This window comes from Pleurodeles waltl, chromosome 4_2, assembly GCF_031143425.1.
Source record: "Pleurodeles waltl isolate 20211129_DDA chromosome 4_2, aPleWal1.hap1.20221129, whole genome shotgun sequence".
In the NCBI taxonomy this organism is placed as follows: Eukaryota; Metazoa; Chordata; class Amphibia; order Caudata; family Salamandridae; genus Pleurodeles; species Pleurodeles waltl.
The window spans coordinates 814,697,529-814,712,525 of record NC_090443.1 but is presented as its reverse complement, the minus strand read 5'-3'; the positions used below and the strand labels follow the sequence as shown (position 1 = coordinate 814,712,525).

At 47.8% G+C, this 14,997-nt stretch overlaps 1 protein-coding gene across 1 annotated transcript in view; it reads left to right on the top strand.

Annotated features, from left to right (window-relative positions):
- LEPR (leptin receptor) overlaps window positions 1-14,997 on the top strand; it is a 714,243-nt gene that overhangs the window by 433,807 nt on the left and 265,439 nt on the right. The window contains exon 7 of the mRNA XM_069232491.1: window positions 9,754-9,898. Coding sequence (XP_069088592.1) covers window positions 9,754-9,898 — 145 coding nt within the window. The remainder of the gene's footprint in view (window positions 1-9,753; window positions 9,899-14,997) is intronic.

The window sequence follows — 14,997 nt, the reverse complement described above, 5'->3', positions numbered from 1 at the left end:
TGGGCCACTTATGTGGATGGCACAATCAGTGTTGGAGGATCCATAGTAGCACAAAAGGATGATGTGCTGAGTGCTGAAACATTTCAGACATTCACCCCCAGTCACAGATCTCCACCCATCATCCTTTTTTGTTGCTAAAATTGCGGGAAGGGTATGCCCAGATGTGGGTTCCGTACTCACTGTTCCACTGGATTCAAGCTAGCCTGGCTGATGAAAGGTGATACCCTGAAACCGGTCCCAGGATGCTTGCTTCCAGTCCAGGGAGGACCTGGTCTGGCAGTTTGGGCTGAACTACTCCCATGGGGATCAGGGTCAACACTTATTTGCATATGTCTGGGTCCAAATTGGGGTGGCATGGTGAGCAAAAGAACAATGGATTAAACCCAGGTCTGTGATTGAGGGTGAGTATTTGTAAAGTTTCAGCACTCGGTCCATAATCTTTTTTTGTTGCTAAAATTGCCCTAAGTGGAAAGGGTATGCCCAGACGTAGGTCCTGTGCTCACTGTGCCACTGGTTTCAAGCTAGCCTGGCTGATGAAGGGTGATACCCTGAAACCGGTCCCAGGATGCTTGTTTCTGGTTCACGAAGGACCTGGCCTTGCAATTCGGGCTAGACTCTTACCATGGGGAACAGGGTCAAGAGTGATTTGCATATGGCTGAGTCCAAATTATGGTGGCATGGTGAGCAAAAGAACAATGGATTAAACCCAGATATGTGACTGGGGGTGAGTGAAGCGTTTCAGCACTCCGTCCATCATCCTTTTGTGTTGCAGATTCAATAGTAGACTAAACCCTCCTACAAATTGAAGGATACTTAGCCTTCAGTGCCCATTCAGTTGCTCTCTCCCACCATCTCATCCCATTTGCATTACCTGCCAGGGGCAGGTAGATGTGGAATGTCCCCCTGCTGGGGACAGGCGCCCAGGGCTCCATTATGTGGTCTGATCCCTATTGGCAATTGAAGTGTGTCTTCAAGGCGCCTCAGCCCTAAACTGTGCAGTCTCCGGGTCCCTCTATGTCCCCTCTAGTGCCATGCAGTCCCAAACTTTCTTTTCTCTGTGGGTTATTAGTTTTTCATTTTCTCGCTCTGGCACATCTGAGAGAGGAAACACTCCCGTTAGGAAAAATTGCATTACCCTAGGAACAAAAAGGCAAGGTTCTTCACATTTGGTTCAAGTGCGTGGTAGGAGAATCCGTGGACCAGGACTCTGGAGTGACTGGAGCAGTCCTTTGGACTTCACTTCACAAGGTAGGAAACTGTAGGAAATAGTCATTGTTATTACTTTTTCGAGTAATATTATTTTTGTCAAAAGTATTGGTAAGCAGATCGACGACATGGTGGTTTTGTTTTTAACATTTTAGCACTTAGGGGGTGATTCTGAACTTGGCGGGCGGCGGGAGCCGCCCGCCAAGCGGGAACCGCCAGAATACCGCTGCGTGGTCAAAAGACCGCCGCGGTAATTCTGAGTTTCCCGCTGGGCGGGCGGGCGACCGCCAGAAGGCCGCCCTCCCGCCGCCCTCCCGCCCAGCGGGAAACCCCCTTTCACGAGGATGCCGGCTCCGAATGGAGCCGGCGGAGTGGAAAGGGTGCGACGGGTGCAGTTGCACCCGTCGCGATTTTCAGTGTCTGCTATGCAGACACTGAAAATCTTAGTGGGGCCCTGTTAGGGGGCCCCACGACACCCGTTACCGCCATCCTGTTCCTGGCGGTGAAAACCACCAGGAACAGGATGGCGGTAAGGGGGTCGGAATCCCCATGGCGGCGCTGCAAGCAGCGCCGCCGTGGAGGATTCCCTAGGGAAGCGGGAAACCAGCGGGAAACCAGCGGGAAACCGGCGGGACACTGCCGGTTTCCCGTTTCTGACCGCGGCTGTACCGCCGCGGTCAGAATGCCCATGGGAGCACCGCCAGCCTGTTGGCGGTGCTCCCGTCATTTTAGCCCTGGCGGTCGTCGACCACCAGGGTTAGAATGACCCCCTTAATGTTAAAATATTTAACTGGTGAAAGTAACAGTTAAACGTAAAATTTGTATTTCTGATGGAAACCATGCACTGCTTAAGGTGTGACCACTGCAAAAACAGACCTCCTATGTAAATGTAAATAGAGGTAAATATAGCTTGTACAATAAATTGCTAATTATTTACTTTGTATTAATGCCTACCTACAATAGCTTTACGTAAAGTTAATATCATTTATTCAAAAACTGCTAACTAGTAGCTGATATATTTTACCAGTCCGGTGGCCAAACCTTCACGTATGAAGTTGGTGCCTTAAGGACGCGTTTGTCAGTCTTAGTAACTTACCTTTTCGCTTTGTTTGAAGGCGGGATCATGTTATCGCTCAAGAGAAGTACAAATGACTTTTTTTGTTTTACAAAAGGGAGCGGCTGTAATATGATTTCTCCAAAATATTCACCGAAATACTCATTATACTAGCACGTGAACTATTTGACATCAAAGCTTTCACCGGACATTCACTTAGCTTGCAGGTAGCAATTGAAATAGCTTAACCCGTTCTGTGACCAGGACGTAATGGTTACGTCCTGAGGCACAGTGCTGCTGTGCCCATGACGTAAACATTACGTCCTGGGCACACAGCCCAGAGGGAGCGCTAGCGCTCCCTCTGTGGGGTTCTCCCCACCCCCCCAAGTCAGGGATGAAAGGGGAAGCCCTTCCCCTTCCACCCGACCCCCCACCCCGCCCTGTGACGTCAGCGCCGATTGTCACAGAGCCTCCCCCATCGCGCTGGAAGCTCAGCATTTGCATTGCTCTTCCGATCATGTGTGGGAGGCCGAGAGAGGCTTCAAAGGGAAGGAAATGTATTTCCTTCCCTTTGAAGTCTCTCTCTGCGTTTTGGCAGCCGGATTGAAAGCAATCCGGCTGTCGAAACGCCCACTAGACACCAGGGATGTCTTTTGTGAAAACGAAACTGGCATGAGGGAGCAACCCCTTGGGCAATGGTCGCTCCCAGGGGGGGCATGTTTTTTTAAGGCCTTTTCTGCCACCCCTGGGAACCTCTAGGCACCAGAGATATATATTTTTTTTTTGTTTGTTTTTTGTTTAGTTTTTTGTTCTAGGTGTGGGGAGCGACCCCTTAGGCAAGGGTCGCTCTCATAGGGGGCAAATTATATTTAGGCCATTTCTGCCCCCCTTGGGGGCAGATTGGCCTATTTTTATGAGGCCAATCTGCCCCCCTTAGGGTCAGAAACCACTAGACACCAGGGAGTTTGTTCGTGAATTTCACGTAAGGGGAGCGACCCCTTAGGCAAGGGTCGTTCCCCTGGGGGGCAGATTCATTTTAGGCCATTTCTGCCCCCCAGGGGGGCAGATCAGCCTATTTTAATTAGGCCGATCTGCCCCCAAGGGGGGCAGAAACCACTAGGCACTGGGGATTTTTTTTGTTTGTTGGTTTTTTTAGAGATGGGGAGCGACCCCTTAGGCAAGGGTCGCTCCCCTGGAGGGGCAAATTGTATTTAGGCCATTTCTGCCCGCTTTAGGGGCAGATCGGCCGATTTTAGGTTAATCTGCCCCCAAAGGGGGCAGAAACCACTGGGCACCAGGGATCTTTTTTTTTGCGCCGTCACGCAAGGGGAGCGACGTAGTAGGCAAGGGTCGCTCCCGGGGGGGGCAGGGGGGCAAATTTATTTTAGGCCATTTCTGGCCCCCCTCAGATCTGCCTATTGTTATTAGGCCGATCTGCCCCCAGGGGGGTCAGAAACCTCTAGGTGCCAGGGCAATATTTTTTATTTTTTTTTTATTTTTAGAGATGGTGAGCGACCCCTTAGGCAAGGATCGCTCCCCTGGAGGGGCAAATTGTATTTAGGCCATTTATGCCCGCTTTGGGGGCAGATCGGCCGATTTTAGGTCAATCTGCCCCCATGGGGGCAGAAACCACTAGGCACCAGGGATCTTTTTTTTTTGCGCCGTCACGCAAGGGGAGCGACCTAGTAGGCAAGGGTCGCTCCCCAGGGGGTTAGGGGGGGCAAATTTATTTTAGGCCATTTCTGCCCCCCCTCAGATCGGCCTATTGTTATTAGGCCGATCTGCCCCCAGGGGGGTCAGAAACCTCTAGGCGCCAGGGCAATTTTTTTTTTTTTAGAGATGGTGAGTGACCCTCTAGGCAAGGGTCGCTCCCCAGGGGGTGGTGGGGGGTCAAATTTGTTATTAGGTGATCTGCCCCCGGGGCGGCAGAAACCTCTAGACGCCAGGGCTAATTTTTTGTTTGTGTTTTTTTTTGTTTGTTTGTTTTTTTAGAGATGGGGAGCGACCCCTTAGGCAAGGGTCGCTCCCCTGGAGGGGCAAATTGTATTTAGACCATTTCTTCCCCCCTTGTGGGCAAATCGGCCGATTTTAGGTGAATCTGCCCCAAGGGGGACAGAAACCACTAGGCACTGGGGATCTTTTTTTTTGCGCCGTCACGCAAAAGAGCGACCCCGTAGGCAAGGGTCGCTCCCCGTGGGGCGGTGGGGGGTCAAATTTATTTTAGGCCATTTCTGCCCCCCCTGGGCTGAGCTAGGGGCCAAAATCTACAGGTAGGCACTTGTCAAAAAACACCTCTGTTTTCTGTAAAAAAATAGGATGTGTCCACAATGTGTTTTGGGCTATTTCCTTTCGTGGGCGCTAAGCCTACCCACACAAGTGAGGTACCATTTTTATCGGAAGACTTGGGGGAACGCTGGTTTGAAGGAAATTTGTGGCTCCTCTCAGATTCCAGAACTTTCTGTCACCGAAATGTGAGGAAAATGTGTTTTTTTAGCCAAATTTTGAGGTTTGCAAAGGATTCTGGGTAACAGAACCTGGTCAGAGCCCCACAAGTCACCCCATCTTGGATTCCCCTACGTCTCTAGTTTTAAAAAATGCACAGGTTTGGTAGGTTTCCCTAGGTGCCAGCTGAGCTAGGGGCCAAAATCTACAGGTAGGCACTTGACAAAAAACACCTTTGTTTTCTGTAAACAAATGGGATGTGTCCACGTTGTGTTTTGGACCATTTCCTTTTGTGGGCGCTAGGCCTACCCACACAAGTGAGGTACCATTTTTATCGGGAGACTTGGGGGAACGTTGGGTGGAAGGAAATTTGTGGCTCCTCTCAGATTCCAGAACTTTCTGTCACCGAAATGTGAGGAAAATGTGTTTTGTTAGCCATATTTTGAGGTTTGCAAAGGATTCTGGGTAACAGAACCTGGTCAGAGCCCCACAAGTCACCCCATTTTGGATTCCCCTAGGTCTCTAGTTTTAAAAAATGCACAGGTTTGGTAGGTTTGACTAGGTGCCGGCTGAGCTAGGGGCCAAAATCTACAGGTAGGCACTTGACAAAAAACACCTTTGTTTTCTGTAAAAAAATAGGATGTGTCCACGTTGTGTTTTGGGCCATTTCCTTTCGTGGGAGCTAGGCCTACCCACACAAGTGAGGTACCATTTTTATCGGGAGACTTGGGGGAACGCTGGTTGGAAGGAAATTTGTGGCTCCTCTCAGATTCCAGAACTTTCTGTCACCGAAATGTGAGGAAAATGTGTTTTTTTTAGCCACATTTTGAGGTTTGCAAAGGATTCTGGGTAACAGAACCTGGTCAGAGCTCCACAAGTCACCCCATCTTAGATTCCCCAAAGCCTCTAGTTTTAAACAATGCACAGGTTTGGTAGGTTTGACTAGGTGCCGGCTGAGCTTAGGGGCCAAAATCTACAGGTAGGCACTTGGCAAAAAACACCTCTGTTTTCTGTAAAAAGATGGGATGTGTCCACGTTGTGTTTTGGGCCATTTCCTTTTGTGGGCGCTAGACCTACCCACACAAGTGAGGTACCATTTTTATCGGGAGACTTGGGGGAACGTTGGGTGGAAGGAAATTTGTGGCTCCAGAACTTTCTGTCACCGAAATGTGAGGAAAATGTGTTTTTTTAGCCAAATTTTGAGGTTTGCAAAGGATTCTGGGTAACAGAACCTGGTCAGAGCTCCACAAGTCACCCCATCTTAGATTCCCCTACGTCTCTAGTTTTCAATAATGCACAGGTTTGGTAGGTTTCCCTAGGTGCCGGCTGAGCTAGAGGCTAAAATCTACAGGTAGGCACTTTGCAAAAAACACCTCTGTTGTCTGTCAAAAAATGTGATGTGTCCACGTTGTGTTTTGGGGCATTTCCTGTCGCGGGCGCTAGGCCTACCCACACAAGTGAGGTATCATTTTTATCGGGAGACTTGGGGGAACACAGAATAGCAAAACAAGTGTTATTGCCCCTTGTCTTTCTCTACATTTTTTCCTTCCAAATATAAGAGAGTGTGTAAAAAAGACATCTATTTGAGAAATGCCCTGTAATTCACATGCTAGTATGGTCACCCCAGAATTCAGAGATGTGCAAATAACCACTGCTCCTCAACACCTTATCTTGTGCCCTTTTTGGAAATACAAAGGTTTTCTTGATAGCTATTTTTCACTCTTTATATTTCAGCAAATGAATTGCTGTATACCCGGTATAGAATGAAAACGCACTGCAGGGTGCAGCTCATTTATTGGCTCTGGGTACCTAGGGTTCTTGATGACCCTACAAGCCCTATATATCCCCGCAACCAGAGGAGTCCAGCAGACGTAACGGTATATTGCTTTAAAAAATCTGACATTGCAGGAAAAAGTTACAGAGTAAAACGTAGAGAAAAATTGCAGATTTTTTCACCTCAATTTCAATTTTTTTTTTTTTCAGTTGTTATTTTCTGTAGGAAACCCTTGTAGGATCTACACAAATTACCCCTTGCTGAATTCAGAATTTTGTCTACTTTTCAGAAATGTTGTGGTGTCTGGGATCCAGCATTGGTTTCATGCCCATTTCTGTCACTGACTGGAAGGAGGCTGAAAGCACAAAAAATCTTTAAAATGGGGTATGTCCCAGTAAAATGCCAAAATTGAGTTGAAAAATTGGGTTTTCTGATTCAAGTCTGCCTGTTCCTGAAAGCTGGGAAGCTGGTGATTTTAGCACCGCAAACCCTTTGTTGATGCCATTTTCAGGGAAAAAACTACAAGCCTTTTTCTGCAGCCCCTTTTTCTGATTTTTTTGAAAAAAACAAAATTTTCACTGTATTTTGGCTAATTTCTTGGCCTCCTTCTGGGGAACCCACAAAGTCTGGGTACCTCTAGAATCCCTGGGATGTTGGAAAAAAAGGACGCAAATTTGGCATGGGTAGCTTATGTGAACAAAACGTTATGAGTGCCTAAGCGCAAACTGCCCCAAATAGCCAAAAAAAAGGCTCGGCACAGGAGGGGGAAAAGGCCTGGCAGCGAAGGGGTTAAAATACCAACGGGTGATCTCGACTCCACACTTTTTCACATCAGAACTGTGAAACAAAATTCTCTAATTCTCTTGAGTGTTATTCAAATAGAGCAAGGTTAAGGCAAACTATAAGCACTGTGATAACTACCATGTGGACTTTAAATGTGCAGGAAGTTATTAAATCTAACATATAATTAATGTCTCCTTTATGTAGAAATAAAAATATATGTTATATGCATAATACTGATGAAAAGCTGATTAAAACGCCAATTGAAGCAAACATATTTCTAGAGTGGCCACTCCCTTTGCATAAAATAGAAGGTCTATATTTTTTGCGTGAAATTTGAAGCACACAGAAGAGGTTCAGAACTCATGACATACAGTTATGTAATATATAGCTAATCTGGTTGTAGTGACTGCTGTCAGATTACATTTTGAAATATGTGCTGATGTAGGCCACATGAACAAGGCTTTTTTCGAGTCACAGAGGGGCCAATTCAGAGAATTGACGTGTCTGCGACGGGAAAAATGCTTTTTGGGACGTTCAAAGCCCAAATTGTGATTCAGTAACTTGTTACCAATAGCAATTTGGGTTTAGCAATGCAGCATTGGGAAGTGGCATGTTGAGGACCTCCCTTCCTACTACTGAATTGTAAAAATATGTATGAATGGGGTCACAAAACATTTGCAGTTTACGGCCACTTTTAAATTGGTTGTAACCCAAATGGGTCCCCAAAGAACCTCTTCCCCTATGAGAATAGTTGGGGAAATATGTTTTAAGAGTAGCCAACATCTTTTTGTGTTGCTAAAATTGCCCTAAGTGGAAAGGGTATGCCCAGACGTAGGTCCCATGCTCAACGTGCCACTGGTTTCAAGCTAGCCTGGCTGATGAAGGATGATACCCTGAAACCGGTCCCAGGATGCTTGTTTCTGGTTCACGGAGGACCTGGCCTGGCAGTTCGGGCTAGACTCTTACCATGGGGAACAGGGTCAAGAGTGATCTGCATATGGTTGAGTCCGTATTATGGTGGCATGGTGAGCACTCAGTCCATCATCCTTTTGTGTTGCAGACAATAGAAGAATATAATTTACAGGCCCCAGACATATGTAGTAACACTTTACTAGGGATTTATAAGTAAATTAAATATGACATTTGGCAATGAGCCAATGTTACCATATTGTAAGGAAGGAGCATATGCACTTTAGCACTGGTTACCAATAGTAAAATGTGCAGAGTCCTAAGGCCCGAAAAATTAGATCAGCAAAACTGGAGGAGAAAGTAAAAAGGTTTGGGGATGACCCGGCAGAAAAGGTCAAGTCCAACAACCATAATAGAATCTGCATGTCAGTGGATAGAGATTACTTGCCCACATCCCCAACCTTGAGTAGGCTTTGGACTGCTCTGCTTTGCTACCCTGTAAGAGTCAAGTGCTAAAATGGGGTACTTAGTTCCCAATAAGGAGAGAATTGTGTACACATTGCTTTTGTAGGACTCACACCTTACACAAGTAATAACCCATTTTCTTACAAGGATAAAAACAGAACACTACACAGGTTAAGTAGACATGCACCTATACCAAATACAGACACCTGAATATGAGCCACTGACTAAACCCTCCTAGAAATGGAAGGATACTTAGCCTTCAGTGCTCATCCAGTTGCTCTCTCCCACCATCTCATCCCATTTGCATTTTCTGCCAGGGGCAAGTGGATGTGGCATGTCCCTGCTGGGGACAGGCACCCAGGGCACCATTGTGTGGTCTGATCTCTATTGGCAATTCAAGTGTGTCTTCAAGGTGCCTCAGCCCTAAACTGTGCAGGCTCTGGGTCCCTCTATGTCCCTTCTAGTGCCATGCAGTCCCAAACTTTCTTTTCTTTGTGGGTTATTCGTTTTTCATTTTCTCTCTCTGGCACATCAGAGAGAGGAAACACTCCTACTTGTTACCTCTTCCAAATCCTCAGCAGCCTTTTATTTGCTACTGAGGTTGAGGGATGGGACAGCAGTTTAATGTACTAAGAGGCAAAGTGTACTCTTTGACCACTCAATATCTTTTGCTTGTGCAATCCTGTAGCTTCTTCATCTTAGACTGGGGGTCACCAGTAGAACACCAACAGTAGCAAGGTGTCCAACTCTTGTGGCTCCTAATTTATATTAATGTGTTTGCGTATGTTTGTTTTGCAAGAACTGCACAGATATCAACCTGAATCTTTGGTTAGAGCGGATAGTTCGGTGAAGGGAAAATTGAATGCGGGCAATCTTTCAGTCATCAGCTGTCCAATTCGCATGTTGTAGCCCTCCAGGCTTCTCATTTGCTATGTCCTGAGATCTTTTTCTGTATTGATTATGTGTGGTTCATCAAAATGGCTTTAAGCAGTCTTACAGCAATGACAGACAATGTTCAAACAGGATATTGCACTCTAAACGTCTGTTTTAATTAATTGCCATGTTTTCATTAATTGCCACAAACAGAACCAGACTTAAACATATTGCTCTGCTTCCCTAGGTTGTGGAGACTGTTAGAAGAAATTGCATTACCCTAGGAACAAAAAGGCAAGGTTCTTCACATTTTGTTCAAGTGCGTGGTAGGAGAATCCGTGGACCAGGACTCTGGAGTGACTGGAGCAGTCCTTTGGATCTCGCTTCACAAGGTAGGAAACTGCAGGAAATAGTCGTTGTGTTATTACTTTTTCGAGGAATATTATTTTTGTCAAAAGTATTGGTAGGCAGATCGACGACATTATAGTTTTGTTTTTAACATTTTAGCACTTAATGTTTAAATGTTTAACTGACGAAAATAACAGTTAAACGTAAAATTTGTGTTTCTGATGGGAACCACGCACTGCTTAAGGTGTGGCTACTGACTTCCCATGTACATGTAAATGAAGGTAAATATAGCTTGTTCAATAAATTGCTAATATTTACTTTGTATTAATGCCTACCTACAATAGCTTTACATAAAGTTAATATTATTTATTCAAAAGCTGCTAATTAGTAGCTGATATATTTTACCAATCTTGTGGCCAAACCTTCAGGTATGAAGTTGGTGCTTTAAGGACGCGTTTGTCAGTCCTAGTCACTTACCTTTTCGCTTTGTTTGAAGGCGGGATCATGTTATCGCTCAAGAGAAGTGCAAATGACTTTTTTTCGTTTTACAAAAAGGGAGCGGCTGTAATAAGATATCTTCAAAATATTCACCAAAATACTCATTATACTAGCACGTGAACTATTTTACATCAAAGCTTTCACCGGACATTCACTTAGCTTCCAGGTAGCAATTGAAATAGCTTAATATACCGACGGGTGACCTCTACTCCACACTATTTCACATCAGAACTGTGCAAAAAATTCTCTAATTATCTTGAGTCATATTCAAATAGAGCAAGGTTAAGGCAAACTGTAAGCACTGTGATAACTACCATGTGGACTTTAAATGTGCAGGAAGTTATTAAATCTAACATATAATTAGTGTCTCTTTTATGTAGAAATAAAAATATATGTGATATGCATAATTCTGATGAAAAGCTGAATAAAACGCCAATTGAAGCAAACATATTTCTGTAGTCGCCACTCCCTTTGCACAAAATAGAAGGTCTGTATTTTTGGCGTGAAATTTGAATCACACTGAAGAGGTTCAGAACTCATGACATACATTTATGTAATATATAGCTAATCTGGTTGTAGTGACTGCTGTCTGATTACATTTTTTAGATATGTGCTGAAGGCCACATGAACACAGCTTTTTTCTAGTCACAGAGGGGCCAATTCAGAGAATCGACATGTCTGTGACAGGAAAAATGCTTTTTGGGATGTTCAAAGCCCAAGTTGTCATTCAGTAACTTGTTACCAATAGCATTTCGGGTTTAGCGATTTGACATTGTTGAGGACGTCCTTTCCTACTACTGAATTGTAAAAATATGTATGAATGGGATCGCAAAACATTTGCAGTTTACCACCAATTTTAAATTGGTTGTAACCCAAATGGGTGTCCAAGGAACCTCTTCCCCTATGAGAATAGTTGGGGAAATATTTTCTAAGAGTAGGCAGTGGGAGCACTGCCTACGAAGCTTAAACGTTTCGTGTTGGTAAGATAGGAATATAGAATGTTAAGGAAAAGGTTGCTGGCGGTTGGACTGGGGAGGCTTGGCTGGGGTTGGTCGCTGTTCCTTAAGCTGAAATAAACACTTAAAAAGAAGGAAAACCGTACATTTTTCTTTTCACCTACCTCATTAATATTGATGTGGTAGGTCCTTTTGCGACCCACTGGGAATTGTAAATTAAACTCAAAAGTGTTTCATGCATTTGAAATTGCGATTTCCTAATTGCGATTCACATGAAATAGCAATTGGAAAATCGCAGTTTCAAATCTTAGAATATGTACCCCTTAGTCTGAAATACCAAAAGCATCATATTTTATTCAATGGCATTTTTTTCATTATTGGTTAGTGAAATTTTAACCTTCACCCCCGAACCTGCAGAGAAATATAACACATTTCTTCTAAATCGATCACAAAGGAGTGGAGTGTGCTGTTGTTGTGTTGGTGGTTGCAGGTGCTGTGGACATTTGCACTTGTTTGGGGATAAAGACTTGTTTTTCATCGTCAAACTAAAAAGAAAGCAAGAGAAAGGAGAAAGTAAACAATTGGAAAACAGGGAAAAAGTAGAAACCAATGATAGAAAATAACCTGCAAGAGGGAAATAAAGCAACAGTAGGTTTATGGTGATGGGAAAAACGGGTATAAAGTGGAATAAGTATTAGGCCACATTGGCATTTGGTGAATCTGGCATTCGGGGGACCCAGTTGCAGGTTCCTATTTGGTGTGTAATACTGGTAATGCCCTGTACGGCACATAGTTGGTGCATTTTTTTCCTCCGTTTCGTGAAGGTGTGTGAGACATTTAACAAACTTAGGGCCTCATTTACAAGGGCATTGTGCTACTGCAATGTCACTTCTTTCGACATTCTAATAGTGCAATGCGCTGCTCCATATTTACAAAGCAGTGTTAAGCCACTTTTTGTGGCTTAACGCTGCCTTGTAAATACAGCCCCTTTACTCGCATTACTTTGGGTCAAAGGGGCGTACAATGGGTGGTGTTGTGGGCGTGCCCACATGACACCCATTGCATTTTGATGCTGCCACAGATTTACGAGAAATCGTAAACCTGAGGCAGTGGCAAAAACTAATGCCACCGCAGGGGTGGCGTTAGGTGACCGCTCAGCCCTCCACAGGGCTTGGTTGCCCCACTCACTGCTGCCGCTCCTGCCTGCCTTTGCCGCCTCCTGCCTGCAGATTCCTTCGCTCGCTGCTCCTGGGATTTCCCGCCGCTGCCTCCCTGCGGCCCCGCCCCCCTGTGATTCCATTCGCCGGACCGCTCCCGCCACCCAGCTGCTCCTCCCTCCCGGCTCCTTACTTAAGGGGACCGTAGGGGACCACAGAGTGTGACCGCTCAGCCCTCCACAGGGCTTGGTCGCCCCACTCACTGCTGCCGCTCCTGCCTGCCTTTGCCGCCTCCTGCCTGCAGATTCCTTCGCTCGCTGCTCCTGGGATTTCCCGCCGCTGCCTCCCTGCGGCCCCACCCCCCTGTGATTCCATTCGCCGGACCGCTCCCGCCACCCAGCTGCTCCTCCCTCCCGGCTCCTTACTTAAGGGGACCGTAGGGGACCACAGAGTGTGACCGCTCAGCCCTCCACAGGGCTTGGTCGCCCCACTCACTGCTGCCGCTCCTGCCTGCCTTTGCCGCCTCCTGCCTGCAGATTCCTTCGCTCGCTGCTCCTGGGATTTCCCGCCGCTGCCTCCCTGCGGCCCGCCCCCCTGTGATTCCATTCGCCAGACCGCTCCCGCCACCCAGCTGCTCCTCCCTCCCGGCTCCTTACTTATGACGCCCCCAGAGCGACCGCGCAGCGGAAGCGCGCAGCGGGAGCACCGACTGAGCGCGAAGGTGCGCCAAAGGTAAGCCCGTCTGCGCCCGTCCGCGCCTGGACCGCGCCCAGCGCCAGACCCCCTGGTCCTCGCCCTCGCCAGCACACCCTGCACAGCTACGATGCCAGAACCCTCCACGCACTCAACGCCGGCCGAAACACCGCCTGCTACCGAGCCACCCCGAGACGCACCCACGGACCCTTCACCTGCCTGACCTGCCGCTTCACCAGCCTACGACCCAACACTGCACCTACTAAACCGAGCCCCAGCAACAAACACCTGATGTGCATCCTGCTCAACACCCGCTCCGTTCACAGGCATGCCGTCGAACTCTGGAACCTCCTCGACTCGACAGCACCAGACATCGCCTTCCTGACGGAAACCTGGATGAACGCCTCCTCAGCACCCGACGTCGCCATCGCCGTCCCAGAAGGCTACAAAATCACCAGGAGGGACCGCGTCAACCAGACAGGAGGAGGCATCGCCATCATCCACAAGAACACCATCCGCATCACGACCAACTCCGATGACACCTTCACCTCCGCCGAACACCTCCACTTCCAGATACACACCAACCCCAAGACCACGCTCAGAGGCACCCTCATCTACAGACCACCGGGACCACGCACACAGTTCAGCGAAGACATCACAGACTTCGTCAGCCCCCACGCCATCAATTCCACCGACTACATCCTCCTGGGGGACCTCAACTTCCACCTGGAGGACGACAAGGACCGCAACACCACTGCTCTACTGGCCAACCTGGCCAACCTCGGACTCAAGCAACTGGTAACCACCCCTACCCACCACGCCAGCCACACGCTTGACCCAGTCTTCTCATCCAGCAAATATGTCACCTTCAGCCACTCCACCAATCTCCAGTGGACTGACCACAGCTGCGTCCACTTCAGCTTCAGTAAAACGACGACCCACCACCACCCTCAACAAACCCCCCGCAGGAGCTGGAACAAGATCACCGGCGACCAGCTCACCACCTTCCTCAGCCAGAACCCCCCCACCAGCTCAACGGACCCCAACGAAGCCGCCAACAACCTCACACAGTGGATCACCAACTGCGCAGACGCCCTCGCACCACTGAAGAAAAACCCCCCCAGCAGACGCAGCAGCAAGAAAGCCTCCTGGTTCACCGACGAGCTCATCACCTCCAAGAAGAACTGCCGCTCCCTGGAGAACACCTGGCGCACCAACCAGACCACAGACAACATGACGGCCCTCAAACACGCCACCCGCAAACACCACCAACTGATCCGCGCCACAAAGAAGACAGCCTTCAAGGAACGACTGGACAACAACACCCACAACAGCAAGGAACTCTTCAGCATTGTCAAAGAGCTCTCCAACCCCGACGCCGGAAACAATGACATCACTCCCTCGCAAGACCTCTGCGACTCCCTCGCAGCCTTCTTCCACGACAAGATCGCCAACATTCACAACAGCTTCGGCCCACCAACCACAAACCCCACCACCGAACCGATGCCCCCCACCGCCACCCTCCGCACCTGGACCCCAGTCAGCACCGAAGACACAACACGCACAATGAACACCATCCACTCCGGATCCCCTACGGACCCCTGCCCACACCACATCTTCAACACGGCCGACCACATCATCGCACCCCACCTCCGTGACATCGTCAATGCCTCCTTCAACACCGCCACCTTCCCGGAGTGCTGGAAACACGCCGAGATCAGTGCCCTGCTGAAGAAACCAACTGCAGACCCCTCCGACCTCAAGAACTACCGCCCCATCTCGCTCCTCCCGTTTCCTGCCAAAGTCATTGAGAAGACCGTCAACAGACAGCTAGCTGCC